The sequence below is a fragment of the Aethalodelphis obliquidens genome, unplaced genomic scaffold (genome assembly GCF_003676395.1).
Source record: "Aethalodelphis obliquidens isolate GAN/ISIS:26980383/991018 unplaced genomic scaffold, ASM367639v1 scaffold10, whole genome shotgun sequence".
NCBI lineage: Eukaryota > Metazoa > Chordata > Mammalia > Artiodactyla > Delphinidae > Aethalodelphis > Aethalodelphis obliquidens.
Genome location: NW_020837954.1, coordinates 33491766 through 33517820, shown reverse-complemented (window position 1 = coordinate 33517820; position 26055 = coordinate 33491766). Strand labels below are relative to the sequence as shown.

At 40.4% G+C, this 26055-nt stretch overlaps 1 protein-coding gene across 2 annotated transcripts in view; it reads left to right on the top strand.

The window, feature by feature from the left end:
* The window catches only part of RTN1 (reticulon 1), a 246872-nt gene that overhangs the window by 87350 nt on the left and 133467 nt on the right, over positions 1-26055 (top strand). The window contains exon 2 of one of the 2 annotated variants that reach the window (XM_027111397.1): positions 20677-21441. In XM_027111397.1, the coding sequence (XP_026967198.1) occupies positions 20677-21441 (765 nt within the window). Of the gene's footprint in view, positions 1-20667; positions 21442-26055 lie in introns of both variants that reach the window. The other variant, XM_027111396.1, reaches the window with a different exon arrangement.

The window sequence follows — 26055 nt, the reverse complement described above, 5'->3', positions numbered from 1 at the left end:
TGAGATATTTAAAGTCTTAATCCAAAATGGGAATATTTATATCTGTAAATGAATATTATTATTGGTTTAAAGTGAGTTCTCGTATGCTGGTTTATTTGTCAGAAATTAGCTTTTAGCATCAGAAGATGCATAATAGATATATAATAATTCCTCATTTATTGGAACAACTACAGTAAATTACACAATATAGTACTATATTTCGTTTTTTCTTAATTAGATTTAATAAGATTGTTTTTACTATAACAAGAAATCAATCACGAGAATACTTTTTCTAATATAACTAACCAGGTATTTTAACAGTTTATAACTAATGAGATAGAATACCCATATGTCTCATAGATTTACACTTTGCTCTTTGGGGGGTTCTTATCTAAGAAGCAACTTAAAACACATAAGGAAAGGATAATGCAGTTAAAGCCTAATTTATGAACTCCTTTAAGGTAAGGAATTATATTCTTAATTAACAAATCTACTACTATATTAATTTATAGCAAACCATCTGAAATGCATTGCTTTGAAATTTTCATTAGAGACAGTGTTCATTAGAGACAGAATGAAGTATAAGCTGGGCATTAGAGACAGAATGTTCATTAGAGACAGAATGAAGTATAAGTTGGCCATAACTTGAGCATCGTCCAAGGGAATGCAATGACTTATTCACCAAAGAGCTCCATTTACCTGGAGTTCATTCACAGGGATCCCAGAGGCATAGCCACGGCGTTTCATAAATAATACATCTTTTCATTCTTTTTTCTAAGCCCTAAATTTTCCATCTCTAAAATGCCAAAAGACTCCCTTATGAACAAATAGGGATATGGTTAGAAGGTTGTCCACGTTCTTTGAGAACTTTAGATGTTAAATAATGAAGGACAAAGGGCTGTGTCTCAGTCTCGTTCATCTTGGGGGATGAGTATTTTTCATAGTCTATGAGGTCCCTAGAGGAGAAAAACAGTAACCTAAAAGATGCACAGTCACAGTTGCATGATTTAGCATCATGTTAGCTAAGGAATCAGCCAGCAGCAAAGATTTCCTGTTAGTGTACTTTTTTTTTCTTTATCTTGGAGAAGGAGAGGAAGGAATTAGACTGCCATGGAACTTAATTTGGAAGGGTGTAAATTGTTATGTTCACCTTCTTTTGCTTCTTTGGTAGCACTCAAATTACCTAATAAAGTGCTGAGCACATTGAAGGCAGTTAAATGTACTTGTTGGTAAGTTGAACAATGGGATTGGCATATAATAAGCACATTTGTAAATGAAAGTGACTAAGGAGTCAAAAAAAATCTATGAGGGATAACAACTCATGCAGATTTAAAATCATCTCAGGATCATTCTAAAAGATGTGGAAACAGCAGGTTGATTCACACAGTTTGGTTTTTTAAAAGTCAATTACATGATACAAAAGCCAACAGATTTTTTAAATGTTCTGTAGACAAAACATTAGTTGATTGACTAAAAATTTTATTTTTCCAGAATTTGTGTGTCCTCAGCCTCCATATATAAAAAGTAATTTTGGTGCTGTTGTCTTCAAATGTTCTATTTGTTCAGATTTTATGAATTTTTTTTAGTCTATGTATTCTCAGAAGTAATTACAAAAGGCAATAGCAATAAGTAATGAGTAGCATACTCCAGTCTAAAATAAAATGGTTCTTCAGCAATTTAAATGTAGACATTTCTTCTTACTGTGTTTCTTGTTGTCTCATACTTTTAAAAAAAAGCACAGGGCTTCCCTGGTGACGCAGTGGTTAAGAATCTGCCTGCTCCAACCCAACCATTTTGCAAATAATGGACCAAAATATCAGTTGGAGAATGAGAATGTAAATGGGTTGTCTTGCATCAGGCTATTATAGAAATAATTCAAAATACAGATTCTGTTGATGATGGAGGACTTAGATATAGGAAGGAATTCATGTCAGTACACAATTCTTTTTTTTTTTTTTTTTTTTTGCGGTACGCGGGCCTCTCACTGCTGTGGCCTCTCCCGCTGCGGAGCACAGGCTCCGGACACAGGCCCAGCGGCCATGGCTCACGGGCCCAGCCGCTCCGCGGCATGTGGGATCTTCCCGGACCGGGGCACGAACCCGTGTCCCCTGCATCGGCAGGCAGACTCTCAACCACTGCACCACCAGGGAAGCCCACTACACAATTCTTAAGTAAAATATTTAAGACTGCAAACCTTTCGGGAAGTAAATCTGATTTGAAATTTTAAAGTGCCTATTTTCATTTCTGAATACCTGTGGTTGAGCTAATCACTATTAATTTCCATGAATTTCTAGCTTATGAAAATAGATATGTATATACATACATACATACATAAAGCTTGACCATAGCATTGAGGTTTTAGATGATAAATTCTGGGAGAGAACCATAGAAATGAGTAGAGCTCTGAAACCATTGAACTGGCCTTAATGCAAACTTGATACATTTCCAGATCCCAACCATCTAAATAAAAGGAAATCATGCATTAATTGTTGAAATCCCAAGTTCTGTGTTGTTTTTGGCTTTTGGTTTGTTTATTTGTTCTATTGTGTTCCCCATATGTGGCATACACTACACCAGATGATCTTTTTCTTAAGACTCAGACTTTCTCGTGGCTTTGCTTATTCTGTGTTCTCTGCCTGGGGAGGGTGGGACTTCTGTCTCCTTCTGTTGCCATCCTATCCATCCACCTAAACATCAACTCCTCTGGGACGCTCCTTGGTGTCCCACAAGTCAGAAAGGACTGCTTTGTTCTCTGCCTTCCCACACACATTGTCCTTCCTGTATCTTCAGGTCATTACCTTTCATCACAGCTGTAGCCAATGTACTGTAAAGTCCTGGAGGGCAGCAGACTATGTCTTACCTTGGTATCATGAGACCTGCTTATTGACTCTGTCCTTTGCAGATGGGATTTCAGTGACCACATGATGAGTCAAAATGGATCTTTTTCCCCCTCAAGCCAGCTAAGAGGTGCCTACACCTTTGATGTTGGCGGGGATTGTTTAGACTGTTGTGTGATAAAGCCAAAGAGAAATAATCCTTTTTATTTTAATTCTGTTTATGTTTAATCTTAATGCAAACAAATTCTGCATGGCCTATCTTATAAGACTGCATTTCAGAGTTCTACTTTCTCAGCTTCTTGCACAATGTGACAGGTTCTGCAAGGAGCAGGGGTTGCTCCTTCAGGATTCCCAGCAGAGTTCTCACCAATTATTCTGGAATTCTAGCAGCAAAACACTCATTGCTGGGGAAAGTGTCCATGAAAATTTTTTCATTTATCATGAGGTTTAGTGGTGAATCTTTTCATATTCATGTTCATATTATAGAGCCTCAGAAATGCTATGTATTGATACTGACTTTATTCAGGTGCCAAATCAAAAAGCATCTTTCCTAAAGTGCATATGTTAATAGTGTCTTGAAAAACACCCTAGTGGAGATTGCAGTGCAGAATGGCATGACTTCATGTAAAAGACCTTCCGGCTATTACTGTTTCCATTTAACATTTGCTAAATACCCTACAGAGAACTTCCATTCTTTTTAGTAATTGTCTGCATCAGTTCAGGTGGCTATAACAAAATACCATAAAATGGGAGGCTTATAAACAACAGAAATTTATTCCTCACCATTCTGGAGCCTGGAAGTCTAAGACCAGGATGACCCGTCTGGTGAGGGCCCTCTTCTGGGTTGCAGGCTTCTTGCTGTGTCCTCACATGGTGGAGAGCAGAGAGCAGCAAACTCTCTCGTGACTCTTATAAGGGCACTGATACCATTCCTGAGAGCTCCACTCTCATGACCTCATTTAATCCCAATTATTTCCCCAAAGCTCTACTTCCTCATACCATCACATGGAGCGGTAGGATTTTAACATATGAATTTGGGGGGACACAGTCTATAACAGTAATGAATACTTAAAAAATAAGCAGGATAACATCATGATCAAGAGCAATGGCTTTAGAGTCCAACTATCTACGTTCAAATTCTTCTTCAGTTAATTATAGGGTAACCAATTTGTCTTGGTTTGTCCAAGACACTCCCAGTTTTAGCGCTGTAAGTCCTACATCCTGGATAACGCCTTGGGCAAGCTAAGATGATTATGACCGTAGAAATTTGATGCCTTGTTCACGTCATGTACTTTCTCTAATTCTCAGTTTTCCCATCTATAAAATGGGGATAACTATAGTGCCTTCCTCACAGGATTGTTAAAGAGCTTAAAAGAGTTAATGTATGTATAGCTATTAGCACAGTGCTTATTAGCACATAGGAAAGTTAAATAAATCCAGCTATTGTCATCCTAGCTAGTATAATTTTTTTAAACAATGAGTCACACAGAATTAAATAAAAGGAGGGGAAGAGAACCATGTTAATATGTTAGTGACAAAGCTCAAGGCCCTGAAACAGTCATTTCATGGATGAGACTCCCCTGCCGTCATCTCTGAGCCATTGACAGAATAGAAGCTGGGGCGGGGGATGGGGGTGAGTCTATGTGTAGCCCTCTAAACACAGTCCAGGGCCCTGTAGCCTATGGGCAAGGATGACAAAAATAGACCAGGTCAATGGCCATGATGCATCCACCATTCTGAGGTAGAGCCACACTTCAGTAAACCTCTAGTGGTCCAGCCCTTGTGAGGACAAGACAGATGATCTAAATCCTGATTTTAGTCATTGGACCATGACCACATTTTTGGAAGAGCTGTCTTAAAAGATACAGTTGCTTTGAGGTCCTATTTTTGTGTTGCCAAAGAAAAGGGAATTTTTCAAACATTTGGTGAGTCCTTTGTAAACTTAGTCATTCAGTAAGAGTTATCGAACTCTTATTAAGTGCTAAGTACTGTGCTAGAGATACAGAGACAGTAGGAACATTCTTGCCTTCAGGTATCTCCCAGTCTAGTGTGACTATAAGTTAAGGTAGACAGCCATGCAATAAGGTTTATAACTGGCTGGTTAACTGATGTATGTGGCTTTTCACATAAAAGTGACAACTGTGGCACATTCAGAGAGATCAGGTACCCCAGTAATGGACCTATCCCAGGGCTTTTTTTTTTTTTTTAAGCTGTACGCGGGCCTCTCACTGTTGTGGCCTCTCCCGTTGCGGAGCACAGGCTCCGGACGCGCAGGCTCAGCGGCCATGGCTCACGGGCCCAGCCGCTCCGCGGCATGTGGGATCTTCCTGGACAAGGGCACGAACCCGTGTCCCCTTCATCGGCAGGCAGACTCTCAACCACTGTGCCACCAGGGAAGCCCTATCCCAGGGCTTTCATACTGGTGTATAATATTTGCACTCTGGCCCATGGGCAGGAGTAAGAACAAAGCAGTTGAAACAGAGAGAGGAAAAAGTCAAGGATTCCATTATGTTTCACCAAAAGAAAACAAAAAATTGCATATTGCCTCTTCTCATCCTTTAGGTCTCAGCTTGAATGTCACCCCCTAAGAGTGTCTTGAGCATCTTTTCTAAAATAACCCATCTCTCTCCACTGATAAACTTTTATTTTTTTTTCTTATCCAGTTGTTGGTTTCCTTCAGAGCACTTATTTTAACTGTTAGTTATTTTACTTGTTTGCTGTAATAATTAGGGTGTAGGCTAAGCTTCTGTAACAAAAAGATACAGAAACAGAGTGGCTCAAACAAGTTAGAAGTTTATTTCTCTCTTATTTGACAGTCCAGAGGCAGGTGAATGGTCAGGTGAGGGTCTGCCCCAGGGCTCCTGCTTCCTTCTGTCTTCTTGCCCATTTTCTGTGAGTACTGCCTTCATCTGCATTGTTAAAGCTGGCTCAAAGAGACCTTGTTTATAGACTAAGTCATGGGAAGGGCAAAGAAAGTGGAGGCCAACCAGCTTCGTTTTGAAGGATGTGATCTAGAGGCACATACCTCACTTCTGTTCACATCCTGGTAATGCGTCCACACCTAGAGGGAAGTTGGGAAGTGTATAGTCTTTAGCTGGGTGGCCATATACTAAAATTCCTTGAGGGGGGTCTATTGCTAAAGGGAAGAGGGACAAGTTAAACATTGGGCGACAATGAGCAGTTCTTGCTATGCCTGCATAGTTGTGTTTTTGTTTGTTTGTTGCTTGTTGTTTGTTGTTTAGTTCTGTCCTCTATGGGGCCAGGGACTATATATCTGTCTTATTCACTGTTATTTCCTCAGAAACTGGAATAAGTGCCTAGCATATAGTAGGCACTCACTATATTTGGATGAATGAAGTTAAACAACTAAACACTGAAAAATATAATTTGCTATATCATAATTGGGTTTGGCTTGTCTTCATAATTCTCATGGTACTACTAAACAGTTACTTTAGAATGTTCATGTAGTTATTGATTGGCATCATCTAACATGGTGACTGGCAGGCACATAACAAGTATTCAACAAATGCTGTTTCCTTCCATTTCTTTTAGTTAGGAAGAAAAGATTCGTGTATAGGATATAAATATATGTTAAGAAATAATATTGAAACAATCTTGACATTCAGAGAAGAAATATGAAACATTAAAGAATCAAAGAATTTACCTTAAAGGATAGCATTTTCAAAAATCAGTTCTCTCTGGGATCATCTGACAAACAATGACCAATAGCCAACAAGCAATTGGATAGCTCTGGTTTAACTGTTGCTTTCTTCTCAAAATATAAGTGCATCTTATTGGTGTCTGACTTACCAACTTCCAGATAACTAAAAAATATGTTGAATAATGTACATGAGTTTGGAGCAAAAATAATAAAAACAAAGGTAGAAGAGCAGATATATATTGACTCTGGCCTGTTCCTACACAGTTAGGAAAGGGAAAGCTTGATCCTGTATTTTCTTTCCAATTGCTTTTTTCAAGAAACATTTATTTTGAAAACCACTTTGTGTTAAGGGACAGATTAAAACTTCAGCTAATTGTTACCCAAATTTTCTAAAAAAATAATACTTAAATGTGATTGACTTTTGTTTGTGGCCCAATCTGTTAATTCAGTCCTTAAATAGAACAAGTACAATTCTTAGGAGTCATGATTAGAGGGCTTTAAACAACACATGTGGGAGATAATGTCCTGCAGATTAGTTTTAGGAGTTTATAAAAAAAACCATGAAAATTTAATGCTTATATTGAATTATTTACGTAGTAATTGGTTGCTGGTTCCTCTTCCAGGACACATTTGGTTTTGGCTTCTGCTCGCATTTTATGAAATCTTATAGAATGAAGAAATGCAGTATCCTCTGCAAGCTTTTATTTATTTATGGTTTTATCCAGACTATTTAAACTGTTCATATACTAGCTTGTTTAGGGAGTCTATTTTTTTGCCCTCAAACATGACAGATTCATTTCAGACTACTTAAAAAAGATGCCTGTGAGATGGTGTCCAAAATTTAGATGAGATTTGTAGAAATTCATATAACTCTCTGAATACATTTGACTGAACATCAGAGCATCAAAGCTTCTGTCCTTGGAAATTTATTACCTATACTTTGGCCTATACAAATCCTCCACATCCTTCAAGATTGAGCTCAAAACCCTTCACTTCTGTGAAACTTCCTGAGCCAGGCACTTCTGTATTAAAGAACTTTCTTCTGAACCCACCTTCTCTGGTCTCTTTGAGAGCTGTGCTCTCTGGAGCCTAGAACTCCAGGATATATATATATATAATTTTTAAAAATAAATTTATTTATTTATTTTTGCGTTGGGTCTTCGTTGCTGTGTGCAGGCTTCCTCTAGTTGCAGCAAGCAGAGGCCACTCTTTGTTTTGGTGCACGGGCTTCTCATTGCTGTGGCTTTCCTTGTTGCAGAGCACGGGCTCTAGGCATGTGGGCTTCAGTAGTTGTGGCTCGCAGGCTCAGTAGTTGTGGCGCACGGGCTTAGTTGCTCCGTGGCATGTGGAATCTTCCCGGACTAGGGATTGAACCCATGTCCCCTGCATTGGCAGGTGGATTCTTAACCACTGAGCCACCAGGAAAGTCCCCAGGCTATATTTAAAAGCAAGTCCTGGTGAATGTTCACTACTTTTTCATGGAATCTGCTGAAACCATTCTTTTTCTTAGCCTCTGTGTACTTACGTATTAAAAAAAAAATGTTATAGTGATCATGTAATATTGCTTTTATAATTAAAAAAAGATTACAAATTAATTTGACATGACTTCCAAACCTGTATGCTGCCATTGTGGGAGCTATTATTGGACTAATTGCTCTAAAACAATCACTGGATCCTTGTTTCCCACCATCTCTATTGAAACCCTCACACTGGCTTCATAATCCCAGCCACCCCTTCTAGCCTGACTTCCCACTGCTTCCCAAGGTCTCCTGTTGGAGTTGGGATTCTTTCCTACTCATTACTTCATCTTTACCTTTGCTATTATTTTCTGCTCCCAAAATAACTTTGTACTGCTTCCCTCTGCCTCTCTAAAGCATATGTATTTTCAGATCCCCAGTGCAAGTCTCATTTTCCTCACAATAGCAATCTTTCTCCAAATTCCCCAAAACACAATGCATTTTTATTGATCATCATTCAGGTAGCTTATACTAGAACAGTGCGATATTTCAGTTATCCCCTTCAAATATGCAGTTGATTGAAATTTTGCATTGATGGCAGAAATTATGTGTTTTGAATTTATTGCTTATTATTTATTGTTCTTTTTCTTCTTGGAGATAAAAGGAAGGAAAATGGGAAGAAAAGGAATCTTGATGTAGTTTCCTGACTGAGCACTCAAGCCACTTGGATCAATACTCCCAAACTCTGGCACATCAATGGCTGAGTTATTGTTTTGCTTTAAACACGACCTCGGCCCATAGATCAGATAGCTCAGAGAAGCAAAATGAATGCTGTTGTTGATAAAGGGCATTAATCTTTCTTTTCTTTCTCCTTGATTAGTATAGCTACTTCTGGGCTCCATTTTCTGTACACCTTAATAGAATAAATTTTCTACATATATTTGGATTGTGACTGCATGTGATTGTTTGTATGTGTGTGTTAAAGTCAAGTGGTTTGCCTTTGAGCCTACCAAGTGATGCATCCTGAATTCCAGTTTTATGTTAATTTGTCCCCACATGTCATTCACCTGTTTCTACTCTTACAACCTGCATTCCATTCCACATGAGCTTATGTTTAAAATTAGGAATGCTCAAAATCCCAAATTAAATTTCAAATATTCTAGAACATAGGAGCTAGATTTTGAAAACTTGAGGAAGAAGGTGTACTGTATAAATGCAGAATGGTAGCTAATGTTAATCATGCTATTGATCCTTTCAGGTCCAACCACAAAAAGGGTCCTCCTGCCCAGTGTGGCTCACACCAATAGAACAAGACTGAGTTCTTCGTTTAGGAAGGAAAGGAAAGCTTTATTCTTTAATAAAGAATGGAGAGGTGAGAGCTCCCATTTCAGAGCACATGCTCTCCGCAGCAGCCTGTGGGCAGGGCTGCTTTATAGGGATCTCATCAGAGGGCAGGGGGAGTCTGCGGAGTTTTCCCCTGGGGCGGTCGCAGTGTCTCTGCTCACAGCCTGCTGCTGTGGCCATCTTTTTTTTTTTTTTTTTTTAACATCTTTATTGGGGTATAATTGCTTTACAATGGTGTGTTAGTTTCTGCTTTATAACAAAGTGTATCAGTCATACATAAACAAATGTTCCCATATGTCTTCCCTCTTGCGTCTCCCTCCCTCCCACCCTCCCTATCCCACCCCTCCAGGCTGTCACAAAGCACCAAGCCAATATCCCTGTGCCATGCGGCTGCTTCCCACTAGCTATCTACCTTACTACGTTTGTTAGTGTGTATATGTCCATGACTCTCTCTCGCCCTGTCACAGCTCACCCTTCCCCCTCCCCATAACCTCAAGTCCGTTCTCTAGGAGGTCTGCGTCTTTATTCCTGCCTTACCCCTAGGTTCTTCATGACATTTTTTTTTTCTTAAATTCCGTATATATATGTTAGCATACGGTATTTGTCTTTTTCTTTCTGACTTACTTCACTCTGTATGACAGACTCTAGGTCTATCCACCTCATTACAAATAGCTCAATTTCGTTTCTTTTTATGGCTGAGTAATATTCCATTGTATATATGTGCCACATCTTCTTTATCCATTCATCCGATGATGGGCACTTAGGTTGTTTCCATCTCCGGGCTATTGTAAATAGAGCTGCAATGAACATTTTGGTACATGACTCTTTTTGAATTTTGGTTTTCTCAGGGTATATGCCCAGTAGTGGGATTGCTGGGTCATATGGTAGTTCTATTTGTAGTTTTTTAAGGAACCTCCATACTGTTCTCCATAGTGGCTGAACCAATTCACATTCCCACCAGCAGTGCAAGCGTGTTCCCTTTTCTCCACACCCTCTCCAGCATTTATTGTTTCTAGATTTTTTGATGATGACCATTCTGACTGGTGTGAGATGATATCTCATTGTAGTTTTGATTTGCATTTCTCTAATGATTAATGATGTTGAGCATTCTTTCATGTGTTTGTTGGCAGTCTGTATATCTTCTTTGGAGAAATGTCTATTTAGGTCTTCTGCCCATTTTTGGATTGGGTTGTTTGTTTTTTTGTTATTGAACTGCATGAGCTGCTTGTAAATTTTGGAGATTAATCCTTTGTCGGTTGCTTCATTTGCAAATATTTTCTCCCATTCTGAGGGTTGTCTTTTGGTCTTGTTTATGGTTTCCTTTGCTGTGCGAAAGCTTTGAAGTTTCATTAGGTCCCATTTGTTTATTTTTGGTTTTATTTCTATTACTCTAGGAGGTGGGTCAGAAAGGATCTTGCTGTGATTTATGTCATAGAGTGTTCTGCCTATGTTTTCCTCTAAGAGTTTGATAGTTTCTGGCCTTACGGCCATCTTTAATTGAGTGTCATGGGCAGCACTTCTGCACGGGACCCACCTACCTGAGGTGTCAGCACAGCCCTGTCTTGCTAGGACCTCTGATCTGAAGGGCCAGGTGCTAGGCCTCTGCCTAAGGCAACCTATGAGCAAACGAAACTAGACTAAGCACAAAGGAAAAGAAAAGAAAAAAAAAAAAAAGGTTAGACTTTATTACCCAGATTCTATTTTTATTTCCTGGGAATTGTTAATGGGCTTGCTGGTGACAAAACCATTCAGTCTCCTTTAATCCTCACAGCAGTTCTGAGAATAGTGCTAATAGCATCTGTTTTGGAGGCAGATTGCCCTAAATCCGAGATCTGAGTCTGTCTTTTCTGGCTGTGTTCCTCAGTCAGTTCCTTAACCTCTCTAAGCTTCCATTTCTTTATCAATAAGTATGGGTGTAGTTTTAAAAAAAAGCCCTCAGATTGTTTAAGCTTGAAATGAGATAATCCATTTTAGTTGTTGTTATCTTCCTTTTGCAAGTGTGGAAACAGATTTCCTGAGAATTTAATGACTTATTAAAGGTAAGTAACTTGATGGAGATGGAAGGCCAGGTCCTCTAAAGCTTGGGACTTTTCTGTCACAGAATGCCACACTCAAAGCACCCTCACACAACAAACCACAGCATGTCCTAGCACTCCATACTGCGTGCCCTGTCATGTCTGGCCACAATACAACACAGCACACACCATGTCACACCACACCACAGCATGCTGTAACATACTTTATACCATGTCATGCCACGTGACATGTCATCTTTCTAACAGAATTATCCCTCAGTCATCCTCCTTTGTCCTTCCTTATGTGCCTCCCAAATCGTATCACTTTACATAACATTGTTTTAGATTCCAGGGATCTGTGTTCAATTCCCAATGCAGGCACAAAATCCAAGATTTTCAGCAGAGGATGCATGTCTCAGGCACTGGTCTGTATCTGCCAGATGAAGGACATCTTTTTTTTTTTTTTGGTCAAGACACAGTATGGGCTGATGGCAGCCCTGCAAGGGTTGCCTTATGCTGTGTGGACATAGATTTCCCTTTATAAAACACATTCTAATGAGACACGCTAACTCTAGCTTTATCTTGATCTTGTGGATTATTCCAGAGTGAGGTAAATTCCTTTTCTAGGGTCTTCTTCAATCTGTTCTAAATGATAGATGCAGGTCATAGGCAGTTACAAAAAATCTTTGCATCTGACTTTAATGTCTTTCAAACTTATGAGATATACCCAGTGCTGTGGCTAAAAGTGCAATTTGAAATTATACAGTTTTTAAAAAAATTTATATACCCACATGTTTTAGTTGGACATAAATGCAACATGAACTAATAGTACAGTGCCAAAAATATAAAGGTTTGTGAATAAAAATAGGAAGTTTAAGTCAAGGGAATCAAAACTGGGAGGGGAAATTGTCTCACTGTCCATCTCTGGCCTCATCAGGTTGTAGTCAGGTCCAGGTCAGATTGTAGAGGGACAGTGACAAACTATAGTGTATCCCCTGGTTGTAACCAGTATGATGAGTATGGAAACATATTCATTGATTTATCCCATAAGTATTTACCAAATAAAACCTATATGCCAGCAAGCGTGCTTAGTATGAGGGAAACAGTGAGGTACAAGGTACAGTTCATGTCTCTTAGGAGCTCCCAGTGTGAGGAAAACAAATCATGTGAAAGAGAGAATGAAGAAGGCTCTAGCCTGAGCCATGAGAACCTAAGAGAGGACACAGGTTAATAAGAGGATCATAATAAGAGGACCTTCCTCCTCTTATTATGATCCTCCAACATCACTGCCACCCCCCAGCATTCACTGCCACAAGCAGCCAGGGACACCCAAACTTCCAGTTACAAACAGTGACTTCACAGTGGATTTTTGTGACACCCAATTTCTAAGCCTACATATATATGGGAATGTCCTCCACTTTGCATATGGTGAGTGTTCAACAAATCTTTTTGATTGAATTAATACATGATTAATGGTAAAGCTTATAATAAAAGTTCTTGGATGTGACTCAATCATATGGTAATATGGAGATAATCATCCATTCAGTGATTACTGAGTACATACTGTGTGCAAAGCACAGTGCTAGGAACTCAGAGATATGAAGAAGTAGAAGACATGGTTCTCAACCAGTATAGGAAAAGAGATAACTGGTGACAAAGGCAGAGAAGCTGGTGGACCCCAAACAAATGGTCGTGCCTCAGAGTGGAGATGAGGGAGAAAGCAGTGAGGAGTGGGGTGTTAGGAGGAGGCTGCTTAGAGGAGGTGTGGCATCACCAGAGGCTTTATTTGGACTTAGGGAGGAGTGAAGGGGCCTTTCAGTTGAGGAAAAGGACCTGCACAGAGGTATAGAAGTTGAAAATCTCATGTTTGTGGGTGAACAGGTTTGTTTCTTGAGCAGGCTCAGAAATAAAACCATAAAGGCAGACTGGGGTCTCATTGATGATGATCCTGAATTCTAAGCCAAAGGATGGGCAAAGATGCTCACCAAAAGCTTTGGAACAGAGAAGTGAAGCGGTGAAAGTGGTGTTTTAGGGAGATGAATGTGTCAGCTGTGTGCAAGGTGGCACAAAGAAGAGGCAAAGCTGGAACCCTTAGAACACTGAGGAAACTATCACATTAATTCAAGTAGAAGGTGATAAGGGTCCAGCTGGGGAAGTAGCCATGGATGGGAAGTAAGGAAGAAAGGTCATGTAAGAAGGTTTCTGAGGATCAGCTAGATGATTCTCTGTCGGGGGAGGGAGTGAAAGAACCATTAAAGTGTAAACAGAAACATAGTACGTATTTTTTTTGCTACTATCAATATATGCATAGCATTAATGAAACGACCAAGAACAATTATTTTTCTCTTTGGAAATTAGAGAGCAAAATTCTTCAACAAATAATAAAAAGATTGAGATAGCTTTTTTTGTTGTTCCAAAGGTAATTCTTTGCATGGTGAAGGTAACTTAGAGCTTTTTCTGTATTGAAAACATAAAGAGTGGAATATATCTAAATTAAGTGGGTGGATTAGTTGGTTGCATAACTCTGTGAATAAACAAAAAGTGCTGAATTGCATGCTTTAGGAGTGAATTTTATGGTTTGTGAATTATAAATCAGTAAAGCTTTTATTAAAAAAAAAGCAATGGGAAGTCTAGGTAGGGTTGTAAGGAACTTTTCTTAAGATCTAAGTAAATTATAAATAAATATTTACCCCCTCCTCCCTCCAAATTTTCCCCACCCAAGAAGGCTGCAGAATCACATTTCCATCTTTGAACACAGGCAAAAGAAGTCCGCACACTTCGACGCTCACCAGAGCTTGGGCTGACTTTGCATCGCAGCACTTGGCAGCTTTGTGCTTTCCGAGACCCTGCTGAGAACTGTCAGAGAAACTTAGACAGTGGTTTGCTGCTGGGCCAGGTTTTTCCCTCTAACAGAATTTTCTGCTAAAGTGAAAACTCCACAGGCAATGCAAGCCCTGGCTCTTCATAGTGGGGGAAAAACCCAAAACTTGCTGAATCATTTTTTATTAAACATTAATTTTACAATCCCGACAGCTAAATCTGTTATTCTGGCAGGCGAGCTTTAAATAAGGCAGTGAGTTGGGGAAAGAAAGAGTACTTACTCATATTCTTAAACCCCGAGCATGTCATCAGCATTGGCTTCAAGTCTTTTGCTAGGGAATGCAGGCTCATCTTTTCCTTTTTACTCAATTAACTAATCACATAGATAAATTTTTAAAGAATGAATGTACCTTAATTTCTCAGTGCCCATTTGTCATGTTAAATAACAGGTACTTAATTTTAGAAGAGAATGTTTTCTAAGTGACACAGAGGCTCCTGGAGCCTCCCTGGCATATCCATCCCTCATAGATGGCTCTGTTGTCAAATGTGTCACAGCCTCCATACCGTGGGCCTGCTGATTTCTTAGCATGTAGAAAAGATGAGTGGGAGTTTCAGGGGAAAAGCCTCACTGCCTAACCTCTGTGCAGGCTACTACAATCCATCACATAGGCAGTCTAAGGGCAAATGATTCTGAGAAAAGTGAATGCAGATTCACTTCGGGTCAGTGTTTCTGGCCTTTAATTCTTGAATTTTAACATGCATCTCTCACCCTACTCCTACTGTCATTCCAGTTTTTTATATGCTCCCCCCCTTTAAAAAATATTTCTCAAATTAATGGAACTATTGTCCCCTATACCTGTTAGTGTTGACTCTATTCAAACAATAATTGGTGTTTTGTTTTTATTTTTAATCCAGATGTTTATCTAATGGAGCACATCTACCTCTGTGCTCAGAAAACCTTTTCATATAATCATTCTTTTTTTCTGGCATTCTCAATGTTTCCATTTCAGTGCAGCGAGAGGGTCTTTACTGAGTTACAGAAGTATCATCTTAAACCATAGACCCCTTATCTCCAGCCTGAGGAGTCAGAATGAACTCCAACCACAAGGGAGAAACCTCATCTGTGGGCACCAAACACTCGCCTTCCTTTTCTATTGTCTTGGTAAATTTCAACATACCATACCCAAGTCAGTCATCACCATGTTCATGACAGGATCCATCAGTTGTATCACTAGAAAGTACTTAACACCCAACCACCTGCTCATGGAGCTGTGCAGAGAACCCTGGCCTTGCACTCTTGGGACTTCAGCATCTACAGCAGACCCCAGAGGGCAGTGTGAGTGTGGACTGGCTATATTTAACTCCTCTGGCCCAAACGACCCTGATCACATGTCACTAGATAGGATAAAGTACCAAATGGACAGATGGTATATATTGTAAATGCTGGTGTCCTCCCTGCAAAATAGAGATAATCATAAAATCCACAGCTCTCATTTACTGAGTGTGTGTACTATGTGCCAGGAGTAGAGCTAAGTGCATAATCTCATTTAATCCCTATAACAGCCAAATAAGATGGGAACTATTATTGCCCCCATTTTAAAACTGAATAAACGAGTCTCAGAGAGGCTACCTTGCCCAGAGTCTCACAACTGATAGTAGAGCCAGAATACAAACCTAAGCTGTAGGCTAGCAATCCAATGAGCTTGATTCGGTAAGGATAAATCAGAGTCAAGAATGAGGATTGTAGGATTGAAACTTTCCTCGAGAAAAGTCAAACTGTCTTCAGCTAGTCATCATTCCTTAGTATTGCCAAAGAAATTAAAAAAATAAAATACCCACCATTTAGGAGACTGCTGAATTTGTCTAGCTCATGATTAGCATTTCTGATCTAGGACATCGGTGAATCCAAAAGCCTGATTTTATCAGCACGTGTGATTTAATGGCAATAGTTTTAGCTTATTTTCATTCTTCTTCCACTTAGCTTTCGACTAGAAATAGTGACCTATGGCTTCTTCAGCTTTTATTATAAGTACTTTCCTAAAAAGTTACTTGTAAAATGAAAATTTGAAAATCAATCCCATTTTAAATTTGCTGTGCTGTCCTGTCCAGCCACCTCCTGAGAGGGCACATGTGAGTCCACACATTGACTCTCATTGTACATCTGCCTCCACATGAATCAGGTTTCTAGATGGCCAAGGCAATAGCCAGAGAGAATGAGGAAATCAGATGTTCCCAGGAATCCTTGCTTATATAAAGAAAGTAGTAATTTCTAGTCTAGACAAGGAAAGCCCTTTTATTTAGTGGATTTGTATCTAACAATGTAACAATACTGGTTCCTGCCTGGGGCATCTGGTTTATGCTGTCTGCTCAGTCCCCACAGCTGCCAGCTCTGCAGGAAGCGCTGACAAGGATTAATTGGCTTTCCTGAGCCTTGAGGCTCAGTTCTGCTTCCCATTTCCAGTGATCCTACAGGACTCTGCTCTCATATAATTTACTGTCTGCAAGGACTTCCTATTTTCAAGAGTTGTATCTAACAGGCCCTATGTAATGTATACACATTTTCAAATTCAATAACTTCGAACCTTGAGAATCTTTCAGGATATTTAACTCAATTTAAGAAATGGGACATGACCACATTTAGAGTATTTAGATTATTTGTTGCTTTTATGAGGGTTCTTACATGGTGCCATTTAAAATGTGTGATTTACACAAACGGCTTTGTTCCTCTTCCTCTACTTGGTAGTATTTGTAGAGTGTGACAAAGGAGTCCTTCCAATTTTATGCTGGGTTTTCTGAGCAAGATGAAGCTAGTAAGATGAGGATTTCAGGGGTGGGAGTTCTTCCCAATAACTGATTCTATTTATAGTCTCTCAAGTAATACAGATGTAATCTAGAGTCTGTTCCCTCACTTATTGCCATATATTTGGCAAGCTCTGTGGCATCACCTCAGGGAAAATTATATTGATTCCATTGTACAGGCAAAGAAGAAGTAAAGGAAGCTGTGTCCCACTATGGTGGCAGCCAATTGGTATAAAAATCACAGAGAGTTGGAAGAGACTTCTGCTGTTGTCCCATCCAACTTTCTACCAAATGCTGGTTCCTGCCTAGACAGATTCTGGGCCTCTCTCTCTCTGCCTGCCCACTGGGATCATAACAGTCTTGTTCCTGAGATTCAGCTCTATCCCATTGTTGGATAACTTGAATTCTGGATAGTTCTTTCACATAATAGATTAAAAACGTCCTCTTTGTAACTTGCATCAATTAGTTTGTTCTGCATAGAATGCCTACTCATTGATTGATTGGTCCATTCATTCATTTATTCATTTTGTATTGGGTGCCTACTATGTACAATATAGTGTGCAAGACATGAACCTCAGACTCCAGGAACTGACAGGTTGGCAGGAGATGACGTAGACATATAGAAGTCGTGTGTCACGCATGTGACACAAGCAATATAATTAAGTGCTACAGGATAGGGGAGGGAGAAAAATAGGAAGGGGTCAGGTCTTGACAGAGTGGTCAGCAAATTCATCTTGGAGTGGGTAGCATTTAAAGCTGTTTTTCTTTAATGGCTTGAGGTTAAAGGTGGAGATTTGGATGTGGAGATTGTAAGGATTAAGTGTTGGAGAAGTGATGGGTAGTTTTTATTAACCAGAGCTGAGAGTTTGAATTGGAGAGTGAAAGGGCTAGAAAGGCTGGTAGAGTGAGTGTGACATTGTGAAGGGCTTTCTGTGCCTGGAGTAGAGGGTAAGTGAGAGGAGTAGTGGAGACAGGGCTGTGGCCAGCTGGCATTCACATCATTCATGTCTCTCAAATGCTAGGCTGCAGAGTTTAAGGATTATCCAGTGAGGCAAGGCAGGGCCCTGGGGCCAGTTGCTGAATAGGTGACAGTTGTGTTTAGTGTGATAACTGGTGGCAGGAGACAGTGGGCTGCAGGACTATAAGGGTCAGGAGTCCTTGTGACCCTTATAGTCAGGAGTGTGGTGACCCCTGCAATAGAAACATTGACTGAAAGTTGAATGATAATGACTGTGACACAACCCTGGAAACTATCTACTGTGTCTTCCCCAGGAGAGCATCCCCTCCCCCACTCCCCAGACTATTTATATCCAGTGGCAAACCCCTCCTTACTTTCTGGTGAACCATTACTTATTAACATGTGGAAGTGGTTCCAGGTAATTGTGGTAGAGAATCCCAGGATCCAAATGTCTGTAGTGAAATATCTCTGCATTGATTTCCCTGCCTCCAGTGAGGTGTACATGTAGGCTAAGCCCGTATAATGAAAGAAGGTTTAAATATCCTTTAGGATAATGGTGTCTGTGCACACATGGATTTAAATTGAATAGTTTTTCTTTGGTGGTCTATGTATGGTAGACAGTAAGACCCATCATTACTACTATTCCTTTTGTTATTGAGTTTGTTTTTGTTTTTGTCTAACTTGAAAAGCGGGACTGCCATATACAAAGGAAGTATAACTAGAAGACTAGCTGAAATGTCCAGATTTAAACTGGCCTGTTGCTCACAAAATTAGGCTACTTGCTGAATAAAGTGAATGTCACTAGCAATTTAGGGGTATATTCCAACCTGTCTTCTCACACATTGTGTTATTTATGCTTTATTCTAAACTTCAAAATTACCTTCTTTAATTTTGCAAATATTTATTGAGTACCTACCATGTGCCTGGCCCTGTTCTAGGTTTTGGGCTACATTAATGAACAAAATAGTCAAAGATTCCTGCCCTCGTGGAACATACCTAGCAAGTCGGGGGGAGGCAATCATTAAATAAGTAATGAATAAATAAGTTAATTATATGGTATACTAGAAGGAGATAAGTGCTACAGGAAAAAGAAAAAGTAGAGAAAAGTAGGAAGGGACAGAGTTGCTTGGGAGTGTAGGGTGAGTTGTAGTTTGAGATAGAGTGGTCAGGGTTGCCTTCCTTAAGAAGGTGACATTTGAGGAAGACTTGGTGGTGAGTGAATTAGGTATGCAGGTAAAATGCAGGTATCTGGATGAAGAGAATTCCTAGGAAAGAAGGAAGCTCCTGCAATGGTGCTAAGCCTGAAGAGTGCTAGAAGTGGAGGCTCTGTGCTTTTCCATTCCCCTTAGACTAACAGTAGCTCATGTAACCAAGGAGAAAGCTAGGAAAAGAAAAGAGCTAAGTTTATTTGTAATAAAACTGATTCAAAATTACTTTAAAAAAAAAACACTTCACAGACTGATTTAAGGAGGTACAAAGGACACTAGGCGAGGTTTTCTGACTTCTAGACTGCTTGGGTCTGAATCCTGACTCAGCCACTTCCTGCCTGTGCGATCTTTGGTGTGTCATTCAGCCCTTCTGTTCCTCAGTTTCCTCATCTGTCAAATGAGGCTAATTATAGTACCTATCTTCTAGGATTGCTTTGATGATTAAATGAGTCAATAAAAAGCTTGGTACTCTGACACGTAGCAAGATTCAAATATTAGCTATTAATATTATTATGTTACTGTTACTACCTTTGTTACTTATGAGTTGGTGCCCTAATCTGGAATATTCTTTGAGTGTGTCTTAAGGGCTGAGTGTGTGTGTGTATGTGTGATCTCTTGAGAATGTGGGGCTTAATTTAAATAATTAGTTTTAAAGAATTAGGTAAAATCCTGCTGCTTAGCACATGATACGGCCTCAATGAATGTTAGTTTTCTTCCCCTCTGGCAGTATTTTACAGCACAGAAAAATAATAAAGGGTTTCCTTCTTCTGCTTGCTATTAATGAATATTTTGGCTCGTTTACGAATAAAGTGAAGGCCTGGTGAAAGCATTCTATAGACGCAAACTTGGAAACTTACTTTGCTCTTAGAAACCCACCAAGAAATTCCCAGTGGGTCATTTTGAATATCATTGGAAGGCAAAGGGTGGGTAGTGGTGGGGAATTGAAAAGAAAAACAAAATGAGGGGAAAACTGAAGAAAGAGGGAAGCACTCCATTAAGGTGATACCACTTTGGGATGAGGCCACCAGAAAACTGGGAGTTCCTTTCTCTGAGAACCTTTAACAAGAGAAGGGATGGCATCAATCCAGGTAGGGCAGGAGTCCCTGAATGAAAGGGCTGGACCAGAGAGCCTTCTCCCAGCTTGTTGAGTCTCCAAGAGCAACCATTCTCCCTAGTGGACTAGCCTATTGTTGTATTTACACACCTGAATTTGCCTATATTTCCACCTCTGTTTAAAGAGTCCTTAATACTTTAGATACAAAGAAGGCTTCTATTGAATAATACCAAGTAAGAATCAGTCACTGTATATTGAAGTATCAGATGTTGAGAATCAACTTTCTAGTCGTCTGGGGTCTGTCTCCAACATCTCTGGGTGTGGCAGCTTATGTGGTCTGCTGCCAGAAAAATACCAGTGCTTGGGGCTATCAGGGAGACAAGGCAAAGCAACATGAGAGTGGTCCGAAGGAACTCTGAGGTCTTGAGGAGAAAGGATGCTGTGTCTGCACGGGCCAGGGTGGGTGGTGGGTTAGGCTGGAGCGAGAACTGGTGCCAGGCGCCCCCTCACTGTCTGCTGCCGTTTTGATTCACAGGTGCAGCAGATGTTTCCAGGGCCATGGATCATACCTTTTCAACAGCAGCAAAAGATGGGGAAGGAGTGTGTTACACGTCTCTGATTTCTGACATCTGTTACCCACCTCGGGAGGATTCTACATATTTCACTGGAATTCTTCAGAAGGAAAACAGCCACATCACCACTTCAGAGAGCCCTGAGGAGTTGCGTACCCCCGGACCCTCCTTACCAGATGTGCCTGGGACAGAGCCTCGTGGCTTATTTAGTTCTGATTCTGGAATAGAAATGACTCCTGCAGAGTCCACTGAAGTGAACAAGATCTTAGCAGACCCCCTGGACCAGATGAAAGCAGAAGCCTATAAATACATTGACATAACTAGGCCAGAGGAGGTGAAATATCAGGAGCAACGTCACCCCAAGTTGGAAGAGAAAGACTTGGACTTTAAGAATAAGGACACTGACATCTCAGCAAAATCCGAAGAGGCCCGTGAAGCAGAGAAACCATCTCCTGTGGAGGGAAAAATCCTCAAGGACCATTTATTTGAAGAATCAACGTTTGAACCATATGTAGCCGATATCTCTGAAGCACAGCCCAGTGCTCCTCTGATCACTGCCCCTGTCAAAATCACGCTGACTGAGATCGAGCCTTCTGTTGAAACTGCTACCCCAGAGAAGACCCCCGAGAAGCAAGATACCTGCCTGAAACCAAGTCCTGACACAGTCCCCACAGTCACCGTCTCAGAGCCTGAAGATGACAGCCCAGGATCTGTCACTCCTCCGTCTTCTGGAACAGGTAAGGCAACGGGTGTTCCCTGCCTTGGGAAAACCCAGCATATGGAAAACTGAACATTAAGGAGTGAAGATTTGCATTCAAAATACTTAAATCTCAATTTAACTGATTTAATTAACATATAACTTTTTCAGTCTTGTGCCCATTATGCAAAGGTTGACATCTGGGATTTTTTAGAGTCCTGTCAGATTTGCTTTGTAAAATATTTCTTTCTTCATTTGAGGGGAGAGGTAAAGATGACACGCTGGGGACATTAAAATCCTCCTGTGGCTTTACTCTTCAGAGCAGAGAAGGAGATGCTGCCAGCTTCTAGGTTAGCTCTCCTCCCTGACCTCTGGGCATCGTGGAGAGTACCTTGACTGTTCTTCCCAGACCAGGTGGGCCACCTTGGACAGAGCATTTAACATTCCTGGCCCCAACTCCAAGTCTGAACAATGAAGGGGGTAGGGTAGAGGTTAGAGTCTTTTTTTTGTGGGGGGGAATGGGCAGTGACAGTAAACCTAAACAAAGGGTACTCCTCCCCTCCCCCTTCAATCTCAGCACATCATTTTCATCTTTTTAGTTTATTGAAGTTCTGCATAAAATTTTATTTTTTAAACTAAAGATCCTATTTGGTTAGAATAAAAAAAGTTCAGAATTCACTAGCCTATGATGTTTTTCAACCTGAGCCTTCTACTCTGACTCAAGGCAGGGTGTTGTTAAACCACATCGAAACCCCTCTCAAACACAAAGGGGACCTCCCATACCCTAATGAAAGGCCAGCTACCACTGGTAGCTAGAGCTTCCCCATCCCACCCTGTGCCACCATCCTGGGTAGTAGAAGTGGAGCCTTTTTATCTCCATCGCTCTCAAACGCTCATGAGGCATCAGGATGAAGAGGATAATGAGAGATCCTTGAATCGTCCCCTGCCTCCAGTGGCTGGAATTCTGACCCCACCCAAAAGAAATTTACAAACCTTTTTGATTTACAAAAAGCAATTTTCCAAAGAATAGATATCGGTATATGTATAACTGAATCACTTTGCTGTACACCTGAAACTAACACAACACTGCTAACTACACTCCAATATAAAATAAAACGTTAAAAAAAAAAGCAATTTTCAGCACCTCAGGTAAAAGAGCTTCTACTGAACTCTTAAAACAGATCTAAACCCTTACAATTAGGAGTGACTGCTCTAAATCCCGATGATGCAGTAAGTCCAAGTGTTAGAACAGAGGGGATTTAATGGAAGTCCTTCCTGTCTTATTTCCCTAAAGATTTTAGCATCAATTCCTCCCCTCCCCAGCCTTACCTCAGACTCATTCAGCTGTAAACTCACTGCACCAAGTTCCTGATTTTCAAATTCATTCATTCACTCAACACACACTTTTCTTTTGGTCAGGCACTCGAATAGGCACTGGTGATGCTGGAGTTGAAAAGCAAACAAAAAGCAGTCCCTGCCTTCCAGTGAGACAGATGACCAGGGAAATAGTCACACTCCAGTGTGACTTATCCCAACTGACAGCAGGAGGTAGGGACATATCTGAGTCTCAAAGCCTCCTTGTGGTTTTTCTGGCAATGCATGTAAAACCCTTCGATTATCCCATGACATAAAGATACTGACACTCTGAAGATATAAACTACATTATAAGCTGTGTTTACAGAGCTCCAGGGTTGTCTGGTGGTCATTACAGAAGAACTTCGGCCAGTCTTCAGGAAGAGTGAAATGACCCCATACGTTTTGGTCCATTTATTATATGACACATGCCTCATGAGAAAATTGCAGTTTACAAAGCTGATGGTAAAGACTTGATACAGGATTTGTTAATTAGGAGGGAATTTTTTTTTCTTCAGTAGTCATGACTCACTGGGGTTCGGGAGCATCTTCAAGAGAAGACAAAGTCGGATTTGGCTCTCATGATCTTGGAGTTTTATGATCTGTTGGTGGCCATTTGACAGCAAGGAATTAGGGCAGTGGTTTTCTCTGCAATTGTTTCAAATAAACATTCTAAGTAAGGTTTGTTCCAGAAAGAGAAAGTCCCCTGTCCCATTACACAATTACCTCTCATGTTCAGCTCCTCTCTCCACACACATCCCACACCATAACACCTGAGTCATATGAGAACACGTAAGAATAAAATTAATAGGAGAGATAGGAGGACTCGGTTTGTCATTGAGGCTTTTCTCCTTGTCTTTTTTATCCCAAGAGGTTACCCTAACCCCCCCCTCCCTATCTTGTGAGCCCCTGGTACCATGTGACACTGTGCCCATAGACACTGGAGGATTTGGGCTTAATTACATCTGTTGGGTCTTGATTCACTCTGCCATTTCCTGTGCTGACAGGTAAGACAAACAAAGAATTACATGTAATCCTACATAGAAACTGAGGAAAAGGAAAGCATCCTAAAGAGAAGGAATTGAGTTTTTCACTGTTTAATAAATAAGGAATTATCAACTGACTTTGGGAAATAATCCTAATTATGTGAATTATGAATCAGAGGAAGATCTAATTTAGGACAGTTTTAGCCGCAGACCCTAAAGCTTAAGCAAGGAGTCTAATATACTTTCTTCAATTCCAATAGATTATTACATTTTGTAACTTTCTCCAACATACTTAATTATTTTCATCATATTAAATAATGTACCATGAGGTACGGAGGTAAAAATTCTTACAGCTTAAATATTGAAAGTTTCTTCTAAGCAAAGATCAGTGATGAATACAAGTGAAGTATTTTAGGAAACTATAGTAAGTGCCCTGATGCACCAGACCACTGGCCCATCAGCAGCATGTTGTTTCTGACACAAACACCTAGAAGGATATTATGGTGGTCATGGATGTTATTTGAGGTGTTATCCTCAGAAAGGACAATAATCAAGAGGCCACCATAAAACCACACCAGTGTCCCTTAAAAAGAAATAAGCAATAAAAAGTAAATCAGTTTAAACTCTGAAAACTGTTGCTGTTTCCTTGCATCGATGAGGTCTGTGATTCTCCTACCCATTTTGAAAATTTATTCTTTTATTCAAAAATACTTACTGAGTGACTTCAATGTGTCAGACATGTGCTGGGCACCAGAGAACAGTGAACAAGATGTGTAAAGTCCCTGCCCTCACGGAGCTTACTTGCTAGTGGGAGAAGTCAATAAAAGGAAGCACATAAATAAATAGTGTAATTTCATGGGGTATGAATTCTGTGAAGAGTGATAGAATGTTGGGTGTGAGAGGGTCAAGGATGGCCTCTCTGAGGTGACATGTGATCTGAGATTTGAATGAGAAGAAGCCCACAATTCAGAGAGGGGTTAAGAGGGGCCCCAGGTGCAGAGGACAACTAATACACAGGCCCCAAGGCTGTATTATTTGGGAACTGAAAGATGGTCGAAAGGAGCAAGGGAGGAGTATAGCATAGAACAGAATTGGAGAGGTAGACAGGGCCCCGATCATTCAGGGCTTCACATGCGAGGATAAAGAATTTGAATTTTGTTCCAAATGCAATGGGAAGGCATTGGAGGGTTTTAATCTGGGAAATGATGCCATTCATTCATTCATCCTTTCACTTAACAAATATGTATTGACCATTTACTCCATACCACTGGGGATACAGTGGTGAAACATAACAAGTTTCCTGCATTCATGGAGTTTGCGTTCTAATTGAGAAGACTTACATACAAATAAATAATAATGTAATATCAGGTCGTTATAATGGTTACGAAGAAAAAGAAAGCAAGATAGAATGTAAGAGGGTGATGGGGTGGCCATGAGGAAACGCGTTTCCCTGCTGATGGTTTTCAGCAGAGACCTGAATGGGGTGAGAGAGCAAGCCCTATAGACACCTGAGGAAGAAATGCCAGGCTGAGGAGACAACCAGTGCAGAGGCCCGGAGCTGGGAATGTCCTGTGTGTTCCAGGAGCAGCTAGAAGGTCAGTGTGGCTGCAGTGGGGAGAAGGAAGGGAAGAGCTGCAGAATCAGATTTGTGTTTTCAAAAGATCCTTCTGGAAGATGAGTGGAGAATGAGCTGGGAGCAAAGGGGAGGCCTGAATGGCAGCATTGTTCACGGTTGTTCACTGGCATCTGCAACTTGGTAGACTGGCCCATGTTCACCTTCCATTTTATCAATCTGAATTATATCATTCAAAATTAGCAGCAGCAGCAAACACATCTCCCCATGTGGGGTGGTTCTAACCTCCTCAGTTTCTATATTCTATTTAATTATTTTCAACGACTGTTTCTAGCTTTGCTGTGTCAGACCTGACACATAACTAGTGTCTTAGCTAGAGGCCCGTAAGTTTTTAACAAGGGTAGGAAAACCTCTGTTTTGTTCTAAATTTTCTCCTGATTCCTCCTAGCACTTTGTTAAACTTTTACTTCACTTTAAGAATGGAGGGCAATGTCTACACTATATACTGAGTCCCCTTTCACTCATAATAAAGATGATTTTTTTTAAAGTAGTACTTTTACTTACCCAAGATGAAACTTATCAGGCCCTTTCCTCCCACCCCACAGCTGATACCATCCTTACTCTTGAGTAAATAAAGCAATATCCTTGAGCCTTCTTTTCTGAATGCTCTAACACAGTGGTTTTCAGCTAGAGGTAGGGTTACCAGATAAAAATACCAATATTTCATGGGACATACTTATAC